General features: G+C 47.3%; 1 protein-coding gene across 1 annotated transcript; it reads right to left on the bottom strand.

The window, feature by feature from the left end:
- Window positions 1-1836: 1836 nt before the first annotated feature.
- LOC8035963 lies at window positions 1837-13792 on the bottom strand. Its single transcript, XM_029974278.2, has 5 exons — window positions 13690-13792; window positions 12166-12304; window positions 10260-10405; window positions 4142-4271; window positions 1837-2080 (listed from the first exon to the last, which is right to left on the bottom strand). Exons 1-5 carry the CDS (start codon window positions 13790-13792, stop codon window positions 1837-1839), a joined length of 762 nt encoding a protein of 253 aa, XP_029830138.2.
- Between the last annotated feature and the right edge of the window lie 5581 nt (window positions 13793-19373).

Below are 19373 nucleotides of genomic sequence, written 5' to 3' on the forward strand. Positions count from 1 at the left end.
CCTGGGAAGAACATGGCGTCTGAAATTTAGCTCAGTGCTGCGCTGTGCCTCCATGATCTTCTCAAGGGCTGCAGGTTGCACGTGCCTCGTGCATCAACGCACCTTGCGCTACTTTTGAAACATGAAGGGGCTTTACTTACAGATCTGGTACCATGGCGATAGAGATACACGAGGCACGAGACGTAGAGACCCACTCACGGCTACACGGGGGGAAGCTATCGTCACCCCGTCCCTTCTAGTCCCCCGCACACCGAAGCCACGGAAGCATGCAACCCCGCGACCACGTATATACCCGCGCCCGGTCACTGACGTCCTGGTGTCCCGCCCTGGTGGCACAAAGGTCCGCGGAACATCCATAGAACTTTAGAACGCGTCCCTAGAACGTCCACGGAACTTTTTTTTATTTGTGCTGCCAGGGCGAGGTCAAGTTTAAGGCCATTTCTAAGTTTATACCTAGTTTCACTTTAACACCAACTGCAGCGGGAGCAACTCAGGGAGCACTTAAAGTGCATCATCACGGCGCCCGCTGTCTTTGTGGGTTTCTTACATCCTGATAAACCAGAACACAGGGAAAAAAAGAAAAACAAACAACAACAACAAAGCAGGATTGCGGAGCATTTACTGTACCTGATCGAATTCGTCGATGATGGCAAATGCACAAAGATGATGGGTGCCATGACGATGAACTTTTGGCTCTCCCTGATTGGTTCCGTAGGATCGTAGCAAAATTTCTGACATCAACGTACAAAAAAAGAAAAGGTAAACTTTGGTGCAGCCGTTTGCGTATCGAGACGAGTACGATACATACCCAGAAAAGCAAACGACGAGAACGCCATTGGTTTCAGCGTCATGTAAAGGAGGGTGCGGATTGGACACGAGCGCCGCGTCACCTTTCGGCTGGGACTCGGGTTTCCACCGATTGGACACGGGTCCCGCCCGAACGCTAAAGCATAACTCGTGTCCAATCTGTGCACCGTGTAGCCCCCTTTAAGGGACGTCAGCCCTACGGCCTTGCAATTGGGAGGTTTTACCAACGTTCGTCCTGCCAAAATGGAAAGAATGGAAGACTTTATAGAAGGAGCTAGCGCTGCCATATCACTTCGTATCTATTTTACCCAGAACAGACGCATTTTCTTTTTTTTTTTTTTGTCTGACTTCGGGAAGAAGCCGCTCCACATTGGACTCCAAATTGAGTGCTTGAAGATCCCCCACCAACAGGCCATCAACCGAGTCGACAAGCAACGCGGGGCCAATAAAGCCATCGGTCTCGAACCACGTGACCCCCCACGCGGCACAAGGCCGGTGTTCAATTTGTCCTCTCAAGCACGTATACATGGCTTGCACGTGACGTCATCCCACCATGCTGTTGGTCATACTGGGTCGTACCTACTTGTTCTTGCCGAGGGAAACGGATTCGCTGGTGGAAAACGTGGGACTGTGCACGGTACGCGCTCGACATCAAGACCACCGCAATCTCCTGTGGCGTCGATGCAAGCCAACTTTATTACATCAACGAAGTTGTGGAACTCCTGCGGAGGGCCCTCCTCTCCACCTCAAGTCCGCCACCCGTCGTTTGAAGCGCCATCAAGAGGCTGCATTTCAAAACTGTTCTTCGGAGACGCTACGGTGAAGCGCGCATCGAAACCCCTTTACCTGTCGTTTCCATAGTAGCCTTCCCCTCAAGAAACCATGGCGCGTCGAATGACGGGGGTGGACCTTGGGGGAAAAGAGGGGTACTGCTCTTGGAAGCGGCGTCCATGGGCAGTTCCGCAACTGAGTTGATCTAATAAAGCTGGTGCAAGCCATGTATACGGACGCACGAGCGCATCAGCAGCATCAGCCCTCGGCGGACACGAGCTTGGCCATGGGTGACAGCAGCGAGGTGATTCGGGTGGTGGACATGTCCACGACGTTGGCAGAGGACTTGCACGACTCGAAGTCGGTGCGGTGGTTGATGCAGGCGATCTCGATGAAGTCTCCGGCGGACCGGGTGAGCAGCTTCTTGAGGTACTCCTCGGCCTCTTCGCCGCACTCCTTCTTCATGGCGTCGCCCGAGCACGTCAGGTATTCGGCGAAGTTGCTGCGGAAGCAAGTGTAGCTCACTGTATACACACAGATATTCAAGGCTGGGAGCTGGGTTATCGTGACCGCGTTGGATTGTTGATATCGGTATTTATTTTCGCTCGGGACAGTCTCGGCCCCGCAGAAAGGCAACCATCTTGATGAATTTCCTGAGACTGAAGAAACCTCGAAACAGCAATCGTGACAGAGAAAGCAAAGTGTGTCAGGACGAAGTCTTGAACTCAGATAAAATTTATTCGAGCAAACTTCTCTTACATACATCCTACCCCCCAAGGTCTCCACCCATTGCATGCAAAAGATCACTCCATTCACTCAGCTCAAACCCTGCTGCAGGGTATGAGTTGAGTAAATTAATAGACATTTTCAGTGCAAAAAAAGACGACCTTGGGGGTAGGATGTACAGGGTGTTCCCGAGAAAAGAGAACCGTGTTTTTCGGTCCTGTTAAATAAACTATGCACCGCAGAAAGCTCGAACTCCGCGAGAATATGATACTCGTGGTTGGGATACAACGCGAAAGTTTGAAAACCATGACGTTACTTAAATAAAATCTTAACCGAGGAAAAAATATTTTATGAACCGATGTCCACCTGAGCCTAATATCGTCAAAACAAGAACTGACACTGTGGGCGTCTGCAGCATCTATGTCCGTGATAAAAACTTGCCAGCAAGAAGGAAAACAATAACATGTTTCTTGCTGGTAAGTCTTTTTCACTAATATTAATCCCACAAGGGCCAACAAGGTCAGTTTTCATTTTGACGATATTAGGCTTAGGTGGACGTCGGCTCACAGAAAAGTTTCGTTTTCCTCAATTATCTTTTGATCCGGGTAACGTCACATTCTGGTAAAACATATAAAATAGCGCAACAGAAACAAGGACAAGAAGTAAACAGGACAGGCGCTAACCGCGAGTGTCACGCTCTCACGGAGTTTGAGCTTCCTGCGATGCACAGTTTATTTACCCGTGCCGAAAAACACGGTTCTCTTTTCTCGGGAACTCCCTGTATATGAGAGGTTTACTGAATAAATTTTAGCTGAGTTGGAGCCTTCGTCCTCCCGTCACCTCTTTCTTTCTCTTCCACTGTCGATGGCTCTAGTTTCTCGCCCCAGTCTCGGGTAATTCAACAAGATTGTAAATGTACCCCAGCTCGGATGAGCTCTCGCTCTAATTACAGAATAAGAAGTCGCCCGTAACACGAAAGCCTGCAGCGCCACGTCTAATGATGATGCAATAATTTTGAACAGGCGAAACTGATGATGCGTCAAGTGGAGCTTGTGGATGATGGTGAAGGGTTGCGTTACCTTTTTTAACCAGAATCTTCCTTGATCTTTCCTTTTTAACCATAAAAAGTCATATCATAGTTTTCATTTGCTTGCTATTAAAGTCGATATCTTGGGCATCTAAAAACAGAGCCTAATTATCTTGGAGAAGTTACTAAACGAAATCTGGGAACATTGAAGGTTAGTACCGCTTTGTGTTGAATTTTACCGTTCCAGTGTTTCTAAACAGTGGGGTTGAACGTGTGAGCGATGCCATGCTAATTCCTCACGGGAGCTTGTTTCGGCATGTGCTGACCATGTACTGCACACGAGGACCGCGTCAGCATTCGACGTGAACGTCGGATCCAATCAGACGCTTCGTGCCCCAAGAAATGCCGACATATGAGGTTGCTTGACTAACTTTTGAAAAGGCTAGCTTTCAGGTATCAGGCGGTACTTCCTTCACTCGGCTCGTTTTGCAGCCGATGTCGGCTCATCACTATTGACAGTAGAGTTTATGAAATAATACATTCATAAATAATAACTATAATGGCCGCTTATGTGACGTAAATGAGAGTCATGTATTTGAACGGCCAGAATACGAGCAGCTTTCGACGGTGACACATAAAAGCCTGCCTACCGAAACCGTCTTCGTTAAATGAACTAGTGAGTACGTTGCCAAAATGATTGAAACAAAAAGAAAAATAAAGATAGATGAAAGATGTGTTTGCTGTCATTTTTTATATGCTTCCTGTAGCGATCTCCGTTGACCGTAGGCCCCAAGTAACCGGCTCACTTACCAGCAGGATCGGCCCACCCTGAGATGCGGCTCAATGCTGGCGCTGTAGTCGAGGCTGAGAGTGAGCTTTTTCATGCACTTGTGCAACGCGTCGCCCACCTTGTTCATGCAACTCGCGTATTTCAGGAACTCTGCAGGAGTCAGAGGGGAGGGGAAACATTTCATCAATCAAGTAATCAATCACTCGCTATTTACAAGAAACCGTATAGACCATTTTCCTTGCAAACGCCATTAGGCGGGGCTGCAGTCTTTGACGTCCCAGCAAACTTCCGGTTCATAAAAAGAACGAACAAAGTTCACCTTAAAGGGTTAGTGAACCGAAATTTCGAGCTCACAAAACAAGGCTGGACGGATAGGCGTCCCACCTATCCGTCCGTCCATCTCTGCAAAACCCAAAAAACATCACTCATACTGCGATCTCTCTAACGGGTCGCCGTATTTTAGGAAAAGGAGTCTGCGATTGAACGCGGCCGACGAAGCCGACGAGAGAAGGCACGTCACGACTTTTATTCCCTCTCCTCCTCGCTATGTCCAGTCGAGCTGGTGAACCGAAGCGAGGAGGAGAGAAGCGAGGCCGCTTCCTCTCGTTCTCAAATTTTCCAGGAGGACAATGACGTCAAAGACCTCGCTTGATGGCGCCGCTCTTTTCCAGAAGTACGGCCATCCGTTTGAAATATCGCACTCCTCACCACCGAGAACTCAAAACCTAGGGAGCGCTGTCTACACAATCGCCACCCTGGTACGCAACCTCCTTGTTTCCATCGAGTCTCCATTGTGCCAAGCAGTCATAGCCATCATCGATATAGCGTTGCCTCTTGTCACCTCTTGGTGCAAGTAGGTAATCCTTTTACAAAACATTAATTCAATTTAACAACAGAAGAAGTACGCGCCAAAGCCACTATCTTCCAATGGAACGCTGCGGGCCTCCGCAGCCGCCTTTCAGATTTCCGCCAGTTTGCCTATAAGTATAGATTTCCAGTTATGGCCATTTCCGAGTCTCGAGTTCCAAACACATTGCGTCTTTCAGGGTACGAAATATTTCATTCCCCTCGAGGAATAGACCCAAGCAGAGTTATGCTAGCCATACGTAAAGATTTGACGTACATTAATCACAGTGTTCCGCCTAATCGAACCAATGAATATGTTGCTGCAACAGTCCGTTGCAACAAAACCACAATCACAGTCATTGCTTCCTACATAGAACCAAGGGCGCCTCTCGACAAAAACTTGCTTGCCACACTCATCAGCAGTACTCCTTCACCCCACATACTGACTGGAGACTTCAATGCACACCACCCTTTGTGGGGTAGCAAGAAAGCTAACTGTCGCGGAACAGATATTGTAGACATTGCTCAGCAACACAATCTAGTAGTTCTTAATGATGGAAGCCCTACCTTTTTTAGAGGAAATTCTGTAAGCAGTTGCTTAGACATAACATTGTCCTCATCATCATTAGCCCGAACTCCTGTCTGGTTTGCTGACATCGAGACACATGGGAGCGACCACATTCCCACATACACACTAATATACGGGTTTCACTCGGCGCTTCCACGAAATACAGTCAAAAGAACTAACTGGAAAACATTAAGCAACATAATGGAGACTGCATCTCAGTCTGCGACTACGAACGAAGAGTTCATAGCTGCCTTGAATCACGCTAATGATATGTCCACGAAAGAGTACACACTACCATATCAAAAAGTATCCATCGACGGAGATTATGAGAGGCTACGCGCTCTTCGTCGCCAGTCTGAACGACGCGCCAGAAAAACAAAAAGCGTTGATGATACGCGACAGGCACGACGCCTTCAAAAAAAGATCCAGCGCTATTTTGGAAAACTTTCGTGGAAACGATGGAAATCGCTTTGTGAAAGCCTTGACCCTCGGAAGCGCCTTACAAAGATTTGGTCAATTGCTCGTGGTCGGAAAACAGCTCCTCAGCAACTCTATCCTTTCCGGGCGCTAGCACTTAGTCTCCGTCAGCCAGAGCTCGCAATAGCGGAAGAGTACTGTCAGAAACTGACATCTAACTCCACAGGCACTAGTTACAATGCCCAGGTTTTAGTCTACTCAAAGAACCGCACTCTTTTTGATGAATTATTTAGCTTAAGTGAGTTAAATGAAGCACTCAATTTATCCAATCGACCATCATCGCCCGGTCCAGATAATATACGGTATGCAGCTTTGGCTCATCTTGGTGAACAAGGAAAGTCTAGACTACTCAACTTGTATAACCAATCATGGGAATCTGGAGTAGTACCTGAGAGCTGGAAGATTTCGAGAATTATACCTGTTTTGAAGCCGGGAAAGTCTCCACTTGACATAACATCTTTCCGCCCGATAGCGCTATCTTCGTGCATATGTAAAGTAATGGAAAGGATGATACTAGGACGCTTGGAATGGTTCTTAGAGGAACGGAACATTTATCCTGAAAGCATGTCTGGCTTCCGACGTGGAAGGAATTCCGTTGATGGTGTAATAGATCTTGTTTCATCCGTCGAGCAAGCCAAAAAAGAAAAACGAATTACATCAGCTGTCTTCTTTGACGTCAAAGGTGCATTTGACAATGTTATGCACGAGGCAATACACGCTGCTGTACGTGATATTGGTATAAAAGGACGACTTCTCGCGTGGATATTAAGTTACTTGAATGGCCGCCTTATCTATATGTCAACTACAGAAGGAAATACTACAATGCACAGTGTCACTCGCGGAGTCCCTCAGGGTGGTGTCTTAAGTCCCGTCCTATTCAACATATGTCTTATCAAACTAGCACAAAAGATTCCAAAGTCTACAAAAACATCGTTCTACGCAGATGATATATGTATTTGGACATCCTCCATCTCACAACACTTTAATCGTATCCGTCTGCAGAAAGCAATTATCATCATATCTTCTTACCTAAAAGAACGAGGACTTACAGTTTCACCAGAAAAAACAGCGGCAATGGCCTTTACGAGGCGCGACACGGACAAGTACCGGCTATATATTGATGGCCTTGCTATCCCTTACGTCCGAAAACATACCTTCTTAGGAATAGTAATTGATCGATCCCTAAGTTGGTCTCCTCATGTGAAACGTCTGAAAGCAAAATTAGTCACCATAGTACACATACTCAAATTTATTAGTGGCACCAGGTGGGGTTCCTCCGTCCCCTCCCTTAAAAGACTTTACAACGCTTTATTCGTGGGACTCTTGCGTTATAGTCTGCCAGTGTTGTACAACATCTCACGTTCTAGCATGAAGCAGCTTGAATCTGTGCAAGCTCAGGCCCTTCGCGCATGCCTCGGACTTCCTTCCTGCACATCTAACACAGGAAGCGTTGCAGAAGCCAGAGCGTTCTCCATCGCTATTCTTAGGACACAGGAAATATTATGTACACACCTGCGACAAAGCACGCGCCATAAGGCACATCATCTCGCCACTCTTGGTAGCACTAGAAAGGCTTCAAGCTTCGCGCAGGTTTTGAACATTCTCAGTAGTGAGCTTCCTGATGGATTCGAACCTTTAGAGACATTTTCATTCCCTCCGTGGTTACGCTCGGACCTTGAAATTTATATTGATGTTCCAGGAATTACCTCAAGAAAAGAATGCGCACTAACAACTCTTAAGCAGCATGCTCTTACCATAATCCAGGAACGCCATTCTAAACGACGACATATCTTTACTGACGGATCCACTGCGTCAGACAGCACAGGCATAGGAATATCTGTTCCGTCGATGAACTTCACACTTGAGGCACAGCTTAGTCATGCAACGTCCTCCACAGCTGCAGAGCTAGTTGCGATTCGCGAAGCCTTGAGGCTAATAATTGAACAAGTTCCAGCCAGCTGGACGATATTCACTGATTCTAGAGCGGCGCTGCAAAGCATGATAAACCCAAACGTAAAAAGCGCGAACATCCAAATAGTACGGAAAATACAGCACCTTCACAATGAGACAATCATGACTGGACACACAGTTCTCTTCCAATGGATACCAAGCCATTGTGGAGTCGCCGGAAATGAATCAGCAGACATTGCTGCCAAAAACGGAAGAAAATCAGATTCCATCATACGTATTCCATACTCAAAGGCAGACGCTAGGCGATTGGCAAATCGTATCGGAAGCGCCATCCGTTCTTCCCTCTGGTCTTGCCCAAACTATCACTACAAGCGGCTCCATGAAATTGACCCTCAACTTCAGTTTCGTGTACCGCGAGGACTTGGACGGCGTGAGCAGTCCACACTTCACCGAATACGCCTGCGTGTTGCTTTCACCAAGAAGTATCTTCACATGATCGGCAGAGCATCATCCCCACTCTGCCAACCGTGCTCATCACTTGAGGACGAACATCATCTCCTGTGCGAATGCAGATTGTACGAGAAGGAACGTGCTACCATGGCTCAGGCATTGCATCTATCCGGACAACCATTATCCCTGCAGCGACTCCTTGGCCCTTGGCAAACTTATGGAGAAGCTGAGGTTGCAACAAATGCGCTGACCAAGTATCTAAAAGAAACCCGGCTGGACAGGACACTTTAGAGACAAAGAGGAAAGAACCGACCACGCCAATCATTTTTTTTTTTTTTTTTTTTTACACCTTCTGTTCCTTTTGTACTTGCGATTGACGCATACGCTCCTCCACTTTTGCGTTTAAGGTCAATATTTTTTTTTTTTTAATTTTTTTTTTTTTTTTTATGTTTAGTTAATTTATGTGTGCGTGAATGTTATCACGAGTACTCTTTCTTTCTGTTCTTCTTTTCTTCCTCTCGATTCTTTATTTCCCCTTCCCTTTCCCCAGTACGAAGTAGCAAACCGGCATCATACAGCTAGGTTAACATCTTCGTCTTTCAATAAACCATTTCTCTCTCTCTCGATGTATGAGTGATGTTTTGGGGTTCGTAGCGTTCCGTTCAATGTTTCTGTGTCCTTATTTTACGAAATCCTAATTTCGGTTCAGTATCTCATTAACACCACTGCTTGAAACATCGATGAAACATTTAAAGTGGAAATTTGGGCCAGTTGGTTCATTGCAAACAAGAAGCGCCGAAAAAATACAGGGACACAGACGAAGAAAAACAGGAGAAGGCGCCTTGTCCTGTTTCCCTTTGTCTGTGTCCCTGTATTTTTTCGGCGCTTTTTGTTTGAAACATTTAACCACCAATTCTCCAGGTGAACGCCAAAATAACCCAAAAGTCAATGAACCACGTTATTTTGTGCTGTTCCCACCATACAAGATCTGATCAAATTTTTCGAATATTCTTATAAACCAACTTGTCCCCTCCAGGACGGTACATCGTACAACTTAAGGCCCTCGCTAAATCTCCAACTTTGTTATCCGTGTTGCATTTCTGCTTTCCAGCACTGGTGACAAAGCAAGTTCGACATGCTTGCAAAGACGGAGCGACCGGAAGTCGCTGGGGACGCAGGAGGCAGTTCATGTTTGTAAACAGTAAAATGGTCTATACAAATTATGGCTGGTTCACACATTTGCGACGGTTGCGTCCACAACAACGAAAACGACAGAAACGACCAAAACATCGGAACAACCGTGACTCGTGATTGTTTCACGAAGCTACATCTTGCATTGCTTGCCACGTTGTGTATGTATACGGAGAACAGTTGTACCGGTGACTTTGTCGTTGCCGTCAGTTCGGTTGCTGTGAACGCAACTGACACAAATGTATGAACCAGCCTACTGCTAAAGCAGATAGACTCATTGCCAGTTGGCAATTTTGATTTCATTAGAAAATATGTCGAGGCAATTGTGTTCTTCGAATGCTCTTCAGGACCCATCACTGGTGCCTGCTATGTAGAGTTCTAGCTCGTGTTGAACACCTCATAAAATAATGCTTTATTTTATAGTGTACAATTAACAAAAAGAAGAATTTAAAAAAAAAAAGAAAAGAAAACGTCAAATTCAGACAGCTTATAATTTGAATAATAACGTGTGGCGCCTTCAGAGCGTGAGATCATTTGAACAGAGCTCCGAACGCCGCGATTGACTGGCGTCACGCTTGACCTTGGTGTTGGCCAATCGCATTCGGCAAGCGGCGAAAGTCGCGCCGAGGGTCCTTCTTAGGGCCCCATGGTTGATCATCTGGTGACGAGGTTGGGCCGCGGGAGGGAGGGCTCACCATTGTGGAGCGGGTTGGTGACGTTGCACTTCGAGGACACCTCCTGGCTGATGCCCTCCAGGATGACGACCACCATGCCCCGGGGCAGGGGCGGCAGGCACCGGTTGGCGAACTGCCGCGCGCAGACCCCCGCTGCAAACTCCACCCTGGTCACGAGGGCCAAAGAGGGGCATCACAACCGACATGTTTACAAACAAGTCAGCGTTTGCACACACGCACTGCGCGTGCGTAGAAACCAGATTCGCACGAACGGGAGCGTCTGCGCACGCGCCGCGGAACAACAACAGCGCCACCTCAGCGGCGTGACGTCAGGGCCGTGTGTTGGTGTATGCGGAGAGCAAGTCGTCTGCTTCTTGTGCAGGATTTGTGGTGACGTCAGAACGACGCCGACCTCTGATTGGATCTGATTGAAGGATAGAAGGTACTCCTCAAAGCAAGATGCCTTAAGGTCTACCCACTGTCCCTCATTCAGAACCAATCAGAGCTCAGCGTTCTGTCGCCACCATAGCCCCCCAAAGGAAGCAGACGAACTTGCGGTCCGCACAGACGTTTGCAAGTACGGCCTCTGGGCGCCGCCATCTTGCCGCTAGTGTGGGTAGATGGTCTGATAGTCAAGCATTGCTGAGGCCGTGGGCATGCATCATCAATGCTTGACTATCAGACGATCTACCCATACTAGCAGCAAGGTGGCAGCACCAAGAGGCCGCTTGCAAACGTCTTGTGGACGCATGCAAGTCGTTTGATTGATATTCTGCAGAAAAGAGCTACTGCGCATGCTCAAAATGCGTTTCACAGCCCAGTAGCCAACGCAGAGCGCAGAACGCGATTATTAGAATTGTCTATACGCAGGCGTTTTCGCTTTACAGGACCTGTGCACGTCCACGGACATTCGTGAAAAGCTCACGAACTCAAACAAAATATAATTTCTGTCGACGGAATCGGTTTAGCTTTGCAGAGGAGCGCACAAAAACGAGGACATTAAGGACAACAAGTGTGTACCAACGCAAGAGAGCTCTTACCGGCGGCAATGGTTATTTAGGAGCAGTTTCAGGCGTCGATCAACACAAAACGGAGTTTTAGCGAGTCGTTTTTCGAGCCAAAGGTTCCGAAATCACGAACGGTGCAGCTGGTCCGTTCCGGGAAACCGTACGTGAAAGTTGACATATTTTAGCGAATCGTAGAAATGGCGCAACCATGTAGACGATGATGATGATTGTGTTTGACCAGTGGCGCCATCTTCTAGTAAATATGTGAAACATTCTGCAGCGTTTAATACGCGGCGGCTCGTGTTTCCGGCGTACGACTGATGTAAACAAGACGACCGAGGTAACATTTGCCGGTTGGAATTTTAAGAACTGCGAAACTAGATAGAGTAAAACGTACCTGAACGACCGTAAAGGTATGTGGTGTGTCTCCGACATCTTGAACTTGAACGATCGTTTATGTTGTGCGCCGTTGAACCAAATCCTTTCGTCTGCTCGCGGTCGCGACGGCAGCTATAGTCTGCCCGCAGATCGCAAAAATATACTATATGCGCAGTTTACAGCATTCACGATATCTTACCATTGTGCGCAGTCCTTGAAGTGATATGGTTCAACCTCTCAAATGAAGCAGAGTAACAAAATGGCAAATCGCCTACCGCTGTCCTAAGCCTAACGCTCGGCTGGGTCCGTGGAGTCAGTCGCAAACCGACCGCCATTTTTTTTTTTACCCGAGTCGTGAACGCTGCTGGCTGCGTTCCGGCGACGACTTCAGCGGCCGGAATGGGAGAAACGAACGAGAAGAGCTTCCCGACGTCACGAACGACTCGCGCGCTCATGCGCAGTGGCATCGATTTTAGCCAGAGACACGTACAAGAAAGATGACATATCGGCGCGTGTTCAGCCGCTCCAGACCAGGAACTTACTCGCATTGCGCCAACAGGTCCTTGGTGTTCTCAGGAACCTTGGGACCAGTGCCGAAGATGACCAGGTCTGCGCCACACTTGTCCAACAGCTCCACATTGCAGCCCAGCTTGAGCGAGATCGCTGCCACCAGCCGCAAACCTGTGGGGAGGGCAAAACATTCGATATCACTTACTTTTCTTTAAAAAAAAAGAAAATATATTTAGCACCCCTATCTTTGAAACTAATTCTATATAAAACTCTCGTACAATCATAGCCTGAATATGCGCCTTCTGTTTGGGACCCTGGTCAGTGTATACTAACTGGTGTGATTAAAGTTGTCCAAAATTGATCCGTTAGATTTATGTTTTCTAATTACCATGGAACATCCAGCGTATGCACAACGAAATTTAATCTTTCTCTTCCTCAATTATTAACCCGTAGAAAAATAGCCCGTCTAAGTTTGTTTCATGAAATGTATTTCATTAACGGCAAGCGGCGTAATAAGCTTATCATACCTTCCATTTATGTCTCACCTGCACTCGACCATCAACACAAAGTTGGCATCCCATAAGCTCGCACCAACGTCTTCCGATTCCCCCTCATGACGCTTTTTTGTTTAATGTGTAATGGTCAAATTTATGTAAAGAAAAGATTAAAAAAAACTTTTCATCGTTTTTTTTTGTGTTTTTTTTTTTTTGTTTCTAATCTAAACTGATCGTACTTTCATGTGTGGGTGTCTGTGTTTTCAATAATTCATGCCCAAACCCTTGCCCCTCTGTAATACTCACGCCCTGAGGGTAAAATAAATAAATAAATATACCGCCGATCACGCAGAAGTACAGGGCGGGCGGCGGCGGCCTTTGAGTTTGAACTATATACTGTTGTATGCATGGCTTCCATGGACGTCAACTCCTTCTTCTGCAGAGATTGTACGTCACCGAATTAGTTTTTTGTCGGCAAGAACAAGCAGGGATGACCACCAGCATGATGTGATGACGTCACGTGAAAGCTATGTATGGTCACTGACAGGATTAGAACGGCAGGCAGGTTCTTCGAAGGCGTCTCGCGAACCTCCAACATGCACGGGCGGCCAAGGCACGGCGGAAGGCATCGGGCGCGTGATGGAGGTCAGGCATCGGAAGGGACGCCCTGCCGTTCTGATTCGCCACAGGTTGTGCGCGACAATCCTCAAGCACTCGAGATACTGCAGCTACTCATTGTATCCGTTGCAACGAGAGAATAGAATAGGGCATTTATTCATGCCCTAGCTCGGTAGAAAGACAGGCTTCGACAAATCATACGGACATTTAGCACGCTTCGTCTAACGTCTTCCGGGTCTAGAGAAACACTCCGCATGCGTGCCACCGGTAAGTGAACCATTACGGACGAACCTGAAAGCCATCCCCCTGTAAAGATCGACGACCCGCAACCGGTAAGTCTGCGTTCGACGTATCACACTGCGGTGTCCAACACCGTCCCCTGTAGCTGCAGCCTCCCGGGTGAGGCGCTAAATTATTCAAACCGCAGCAAGACCGAAGACCCACACTTGCCCTGACCCGTCTTGAGACGGCCGTTAGAGCCGCAACGTGCATTTCCTTTCCTTCCGATGTGCGCGTAACCACCACTGACGCTCACACGTCGATGCATCGAGACCGCGACTAACCATGCCCCGCACGTAACATCGACGGAAGATTATGCGACCCGAGCACCCGGAAAGCTCCGCATAGCGATGCACGCGTTTCCTTTGTTGGTTTCCCGTTCGGCGCATTCGTTCTAGTGCGTTTCGCTGGAGCGCAAAAAGTTAAAAAAGAAAAAGGGGGCGGGGGGGACCGCCTGACCTCATTGTTTGTCTGGAACAACTCCGTTTCCCGGGAACACATATCGACATCTGCAGACCGCGTGTCTTCACAGCTAATGCATAAAAAATCGTGAGCCGTTCCACTCGGTGAAGTGAATGATCAGTGAAGCTGTTTAGCACACGAAACGTGACACTGAATTTCGAACAAAGGTACGAACACATTTATTGTCTAAATCGGTGGTCATCGATCAAGCGGTCACCGACAACTCTTGCAGCGCACGAGTCCGCTTTGCAGGATCCCGCACATTGCCGTTGTTGGTTAAGTCGTTGTCGAACCACAGCCGATCACACACCCTACAGACACTCAAACTGTCTGTCCAGAAAGTCTCTTTTGAATGTAGCGTATGCTTCATAAAAGTTGTCCAATTTAGCATCTTGGTACCTGCGTCTTTGTGATGCGTTCTCCGCCCCGCAACGTTCGTCGTCTTGTCTGGTTTGCCCCATGCGCTTGGCGTTTTGTGCACGATCTTCATCGGTGGTGTTTGCCACCAGCCGCTGCTGACATCCTCGTTGCCGTTCCCGCCGTTGCTCTTCGTAAGCGCGTTGCCCTTCACGATGTCCGGACTCTACGCGGCCTCCCCATTACGACAAGAGAAGTGAAATTGAGAATGGAGAACGGCAACTTGTCTTTCTGGTTTTTTATATATACATTCGCGCGGACGACCATCACCGCCCCGAGAAGCCGGAGGAACCTAGACACGCGCGACGGTACCGCCCCCCGGCGGAAAGTAGACACGCGCGACGGGACCGCCACCCCGGGAGAGCGGAAGGAAACTATAGGCACGCAAGCGCTGAACGACGACTAAGGGAGGGCGCTGCGAGTTTTCGTTGGCGCACATGACAAAATCCACGGAACCCCAGCAATAAACAGGTTCGCTATAATGCAAGACAGTCTGCACATTCTGTCTGAAGCGTGTTTCATCATTGAATGATGGCCCTGTCAAGTTGGTCATACACAAACTGTCTGCAGGCATATTTCAAGTACGCATCATATATATGAAGAAAACATGCTCAGAATATGCTTCAGGCCGTCTTTTGTAGGATTTATGCGCAGCGTGATTCCATCTCTGGAGTCGCTTTTTGTTCTTGCCAAACAAAAAAGGTCAATATATTTTTCTTATGTAGGACATTTAATCGCGTTATTTGGAGCGATACGGGTGCCAAGAAATACTCCACTCTTGGATCGGCGGTCCAGCGTTTACTTCACGTGGTATACGCACAGAGTTGGGATCGCGAGCCGTTTCGCTGCTTCACAGCTACCTTGCGAGAGATGTCGCATCCATGCGCATGCTCAGAGCCGACAGCAGCACCACCGACGTGGCGTGACAGAGTCGAGTTGGTCTAGAGTCGGTGAAGTAAGAACCCAGTATAAGTTTCGAGGATGCGCTCTTTACCTTCCGCCGTGCTTTGACCGCGCGTGCGACGAAGTATTATCAAAGGCAGACAGCTCGCGCTCGAGGCGCAGAATCCACTGGGGTCTTATGCAGCCACCGACTATCGAGGCGTACTGCCGAGTTACTTAAAAAACAAACATCCGCACTGAATACAAAACAACACGCATTTGACAAAAAAAGAAAGAAAAAAAAAAAACGAACGCATAGGAACAGAGTTCTGGGTCAGAATTGAATATTTACCTGGCCCTATATACCCACAGATACCAGAAAATTAAAGAACGGCTCATGTGCACAAGGCACGCAAACATTTCGTGCATGGACGACGTAATGCGAGAAAAACAACAACAACAAGAAAAAAAATGACTTTTCGCCATCCGATTTGGATGAAAGATTCCGTGTTTTTTCTGTGTGTGTTTTCGTTCGCTTATTTTGTTCGTCATTTTTTTTTTTTTTTGGGGGGGGGGTATATGTGCATGATATGTAATTTAGTTTAAGCACTGCGTCCCGGCGTTACTCGTGTGCGCAGTCGCTGACAGCCTAAAGTCACGCTGGTCATTTCACATGGCATACAAAAGTGTTCGCTGCGACATCGTCATGTCAGAAGGATTTGCGGACCCGTTTCAGGCCTCTTCGAAACATGTTTTCTTCATATATTGTATACTTCAAACATCAGCCAGTTTTTGTATTACCAAAGTGTTCCGTCATACGAGGAAGGAGGAAACGCTCATAAGCTGAGACTGCATGCAGTCAAAGCTACAAGCACGAGCTAGCCCGCGCGCCTTGTTTTGAGCCATGCATTTATAGACGCTTTACCCACGCGCCAAATTACAGCCGCCATTGCCGACCTTCTCTTGTCTTACCGAGATGCCGAGCAACTGAAACGGTAGTTGACGATCCTCTGCAAAGGCCGATGCTTTAGAAAAGGACACAGTTGAGGCTAATATGGCAATAACCTGGCCTGCTATGGTAATGATGAAATAAACAAATTGAGAGAAAACAAAAACTGAATGTCAGTTATGGCGGCGTCCATGCACAGCTGCTGCAAAGCGTCTATAGCGCGAAGCGCTCGATCGTTTTGCAGAACAACGCTTCAAAGCAGCGACCACGAGCTGTCCTGGTTGCGGCATCGGCAACAGTCTCAGCTCAACGGCGCTTCTGCAATGCAACGTGCATTTTGCACCATCGAGATCGCCGTTCTTTGCAGACGTGAGGTAGGAGCTTGACCTGAGGATGTGGGGACCTCCGGTTACTTTTACTTCCTGGTTTCCTCGAGCCACTACTTCTGCGGCATGAAAACTAACAACAAGGCTCGCAACTACAGTACCCTTGGCAGTGCAGGAACTATTGACGTCACGAGTGCGATACGCGTTACGCTTCTCGATGGCCGACTTTGAAGCGAGGTGTAGAGAGCTCGCGCATTATAGTTATGATGTCACGTGCAAGCCACGTAGTAATTTTTCTGGTTTCGCCGTAAAACTACCCAACAAGGGGCCGACATTAATTCAAAAAGAAATTTTAAAGCCAATTAGGACAGACACGGGGAAAGCCTCGGGTATAGACATCCTCAACATTTTGCAACATTGGCCTCTTGCGCCCTCTCTCGGAAATTCTCGGTCAAACTCTGTAAAACACGCGTACCAGTACAAAAACGGCATACGTAGAAATATTCCCTGGAGTATATTATAAACGGCAATAATGCAATTTTAACTAAGACTAATTAAACTCAGGAACGCACGCTTTTTATTCCCGGGCCCCATAGATTTCATCCTATGAACACCATTTGAAAAACTTGGAACGCCTGACCACCACAATAGATAAACGCGTAATTCCGAGCACTGCAAGAGCGTGATGAGACCACGCCACATACCGAAATTTAAATTTCACTAATGACATAAATATTTTTTTATTCCTCGGGAACTTTTCATATTGGTTACACTATTAGCCCCTGTAAAGGTATCATTCCAGCGTACACCGACGCGCTGAGTCGAAACAAGCTTTACAAGCGCTCGGACTCCCGTACTATCCATTTAACGTGTAGACACAAACTGGGGTCTCGCCATGAAGAGAAAACGAAACGTCTCGCAACGCTGGACGCGATTACGATTAAATTTCACAAGCGTTCGTCTAAGCACACACCGCCATTTTGTTTCGTCCGGGGGTTAACACTAAACCTCTTGGTGGTCTTGGTGGAAAAATGAACATGATCCCTCACGGGAGTGACCATGTTTCAACATACATCCAATCGTGAACCTAGAATGGCAAACAAAGCGCTTCACGGTACTTCGCCAGCGCTAAATCAATACTTGGAATAGAGCTGATGCAAAGCTGTACCGTGAGAGTTGTATCACTAATACAGCGAGAAGTCAACGCGAAATCAACAAGGTCAGTTTTGTTTTGTTGTTTTTTCGTCTAGCTCTGACTAATAGCGTTGAGGCAGCGCTGTGGTTTATGTGTGAATATAGCGTGGAGAGGGTAAAGTGTGTCAGAAGAAACACGCTAAGCAATGCGTGGAGTGTGCAACGTCAGCGGTATATAACATACCAGTGAGTTGCGGGAAAGTGTGAATATACATTGACACACGTCTCAACGTGTGTGTCAGCAAGAGTGAACTGAAATAGTATATCGTCGTTTATATCATTTATTGTACATACGCTTTAATCGGGCAGTATAATTCCGTAAGTTCTTATGATTTATGAGTGTATGGGCATAGTTCAGTGCTTTATTAATTGAGCACACATATCATAATTCTAGCTCACATATCAGCATCCTATCAATTTCTTCAATTTTAAGTAGCTTTACTTCATCAAATAAACATTGAATTAAATTTATCTTTTATATATTTTCTCCCTCTGTTCCTCCGACCCCTTTTTCACGGAGTAACAAACTAACTCTAAAGGGGGCTGCACCAGCGTAAAGCATGAAATCGTTTGGAGAAGACTCGGGTACAATCCAGCGTTTCGCGCCCGATGCTTGGATGGACGGATGTTAATGGCTATACCCTTTGTAACGGGCGGTAGCATGCGCCCCCTGGCCCAAGATATGGCGACCACCAATGTTGCTTGATGGTGTTTTGAAAAGGGTCTATTATACCAAAGATACCTATAAAATATAGATGATCAGAAGCGGACCTATATATATGAACTGCTACGACAACGCCTCATTCACTTGGGGGCATGGTCGGGTGCGCTTTACTGCAATAAATTACCTTATCCACTATACTAGCTCGTCCCTTTACCCCATTGAGGGAAGTTCTCGGCTACCTGCGTGCATGGGACGAAGAGAAAGACAAGACGCAGTAAAATATGGATGGGTACGAGTGGTCCCGTCACGCGTTAGATTGAGTCGCCGTCTGCCCAAAGGCCGACGTGGTACAACCGCGGTTTTCTGCAGAGAAAGTAATCCTCTTAGCGCCGTCCTCTTATTAAGTGCGATTTGAGGCAATGGGTTGAAATCTGGGTGAGAATGTGGAAAATGAGACAGTGAGAAAAAGTGGAACGCGAAGTATATACGTCGGTTTTTAAAGGCTGGTTCGCACACTTGCGACTGCTTACAACCGAGCTCACAAAAACCTCTTAGTACTTTTTTCAACGAGACAACATATGTATTGTTGCAATTTATTGGATAACCACGGAACTCTTGGGCATTTCCGCATATATTTCTCGTTCTTATGCGCGTCATTCTTTTTCTTTTTTTTTTATCTCAAAAATCTTTTGTTAATGTTAAAAGAACGACAATTTTCCCGCCCCTTCCCGTTTCGATCTGGATGAGCATCGTACCGGCGTGCGCGGTCGTGTATCACTACTGCGTGGTGCACGTTAAAGACCCCAGGCTAGCGGTTGTACTGCACTGGCTACATTGCTCATCTACAGCTGGAAACAAGTCGCCCGTTGAGGCAGACCAAGAACTCTGTCGTCAGGAAACGCAAGTGCGTGAACGAGCCTTGTCGCGTTACACGCTCCTGATAGAACCAACCCGA

This window comes from Ixodes scapularis, unplaced genomic scaffold, assembly GCF_016920785.2.
Source record: "Ixodes scapularis isolate PalLabHiFi unplaced genomic scaffold, ASM1692078v2 PGA_scaffold10__122_contigs__length_95168666, whole genome shotgun sequence".
In the NCBI taxonomy this organism is placed as follows: domain Eukaryota; kingdom Metazoa; phylum Arthropoda; class Arachnida; order Ixodida; family Ixodidae; genus Ixodes; species Ixodes scapularis.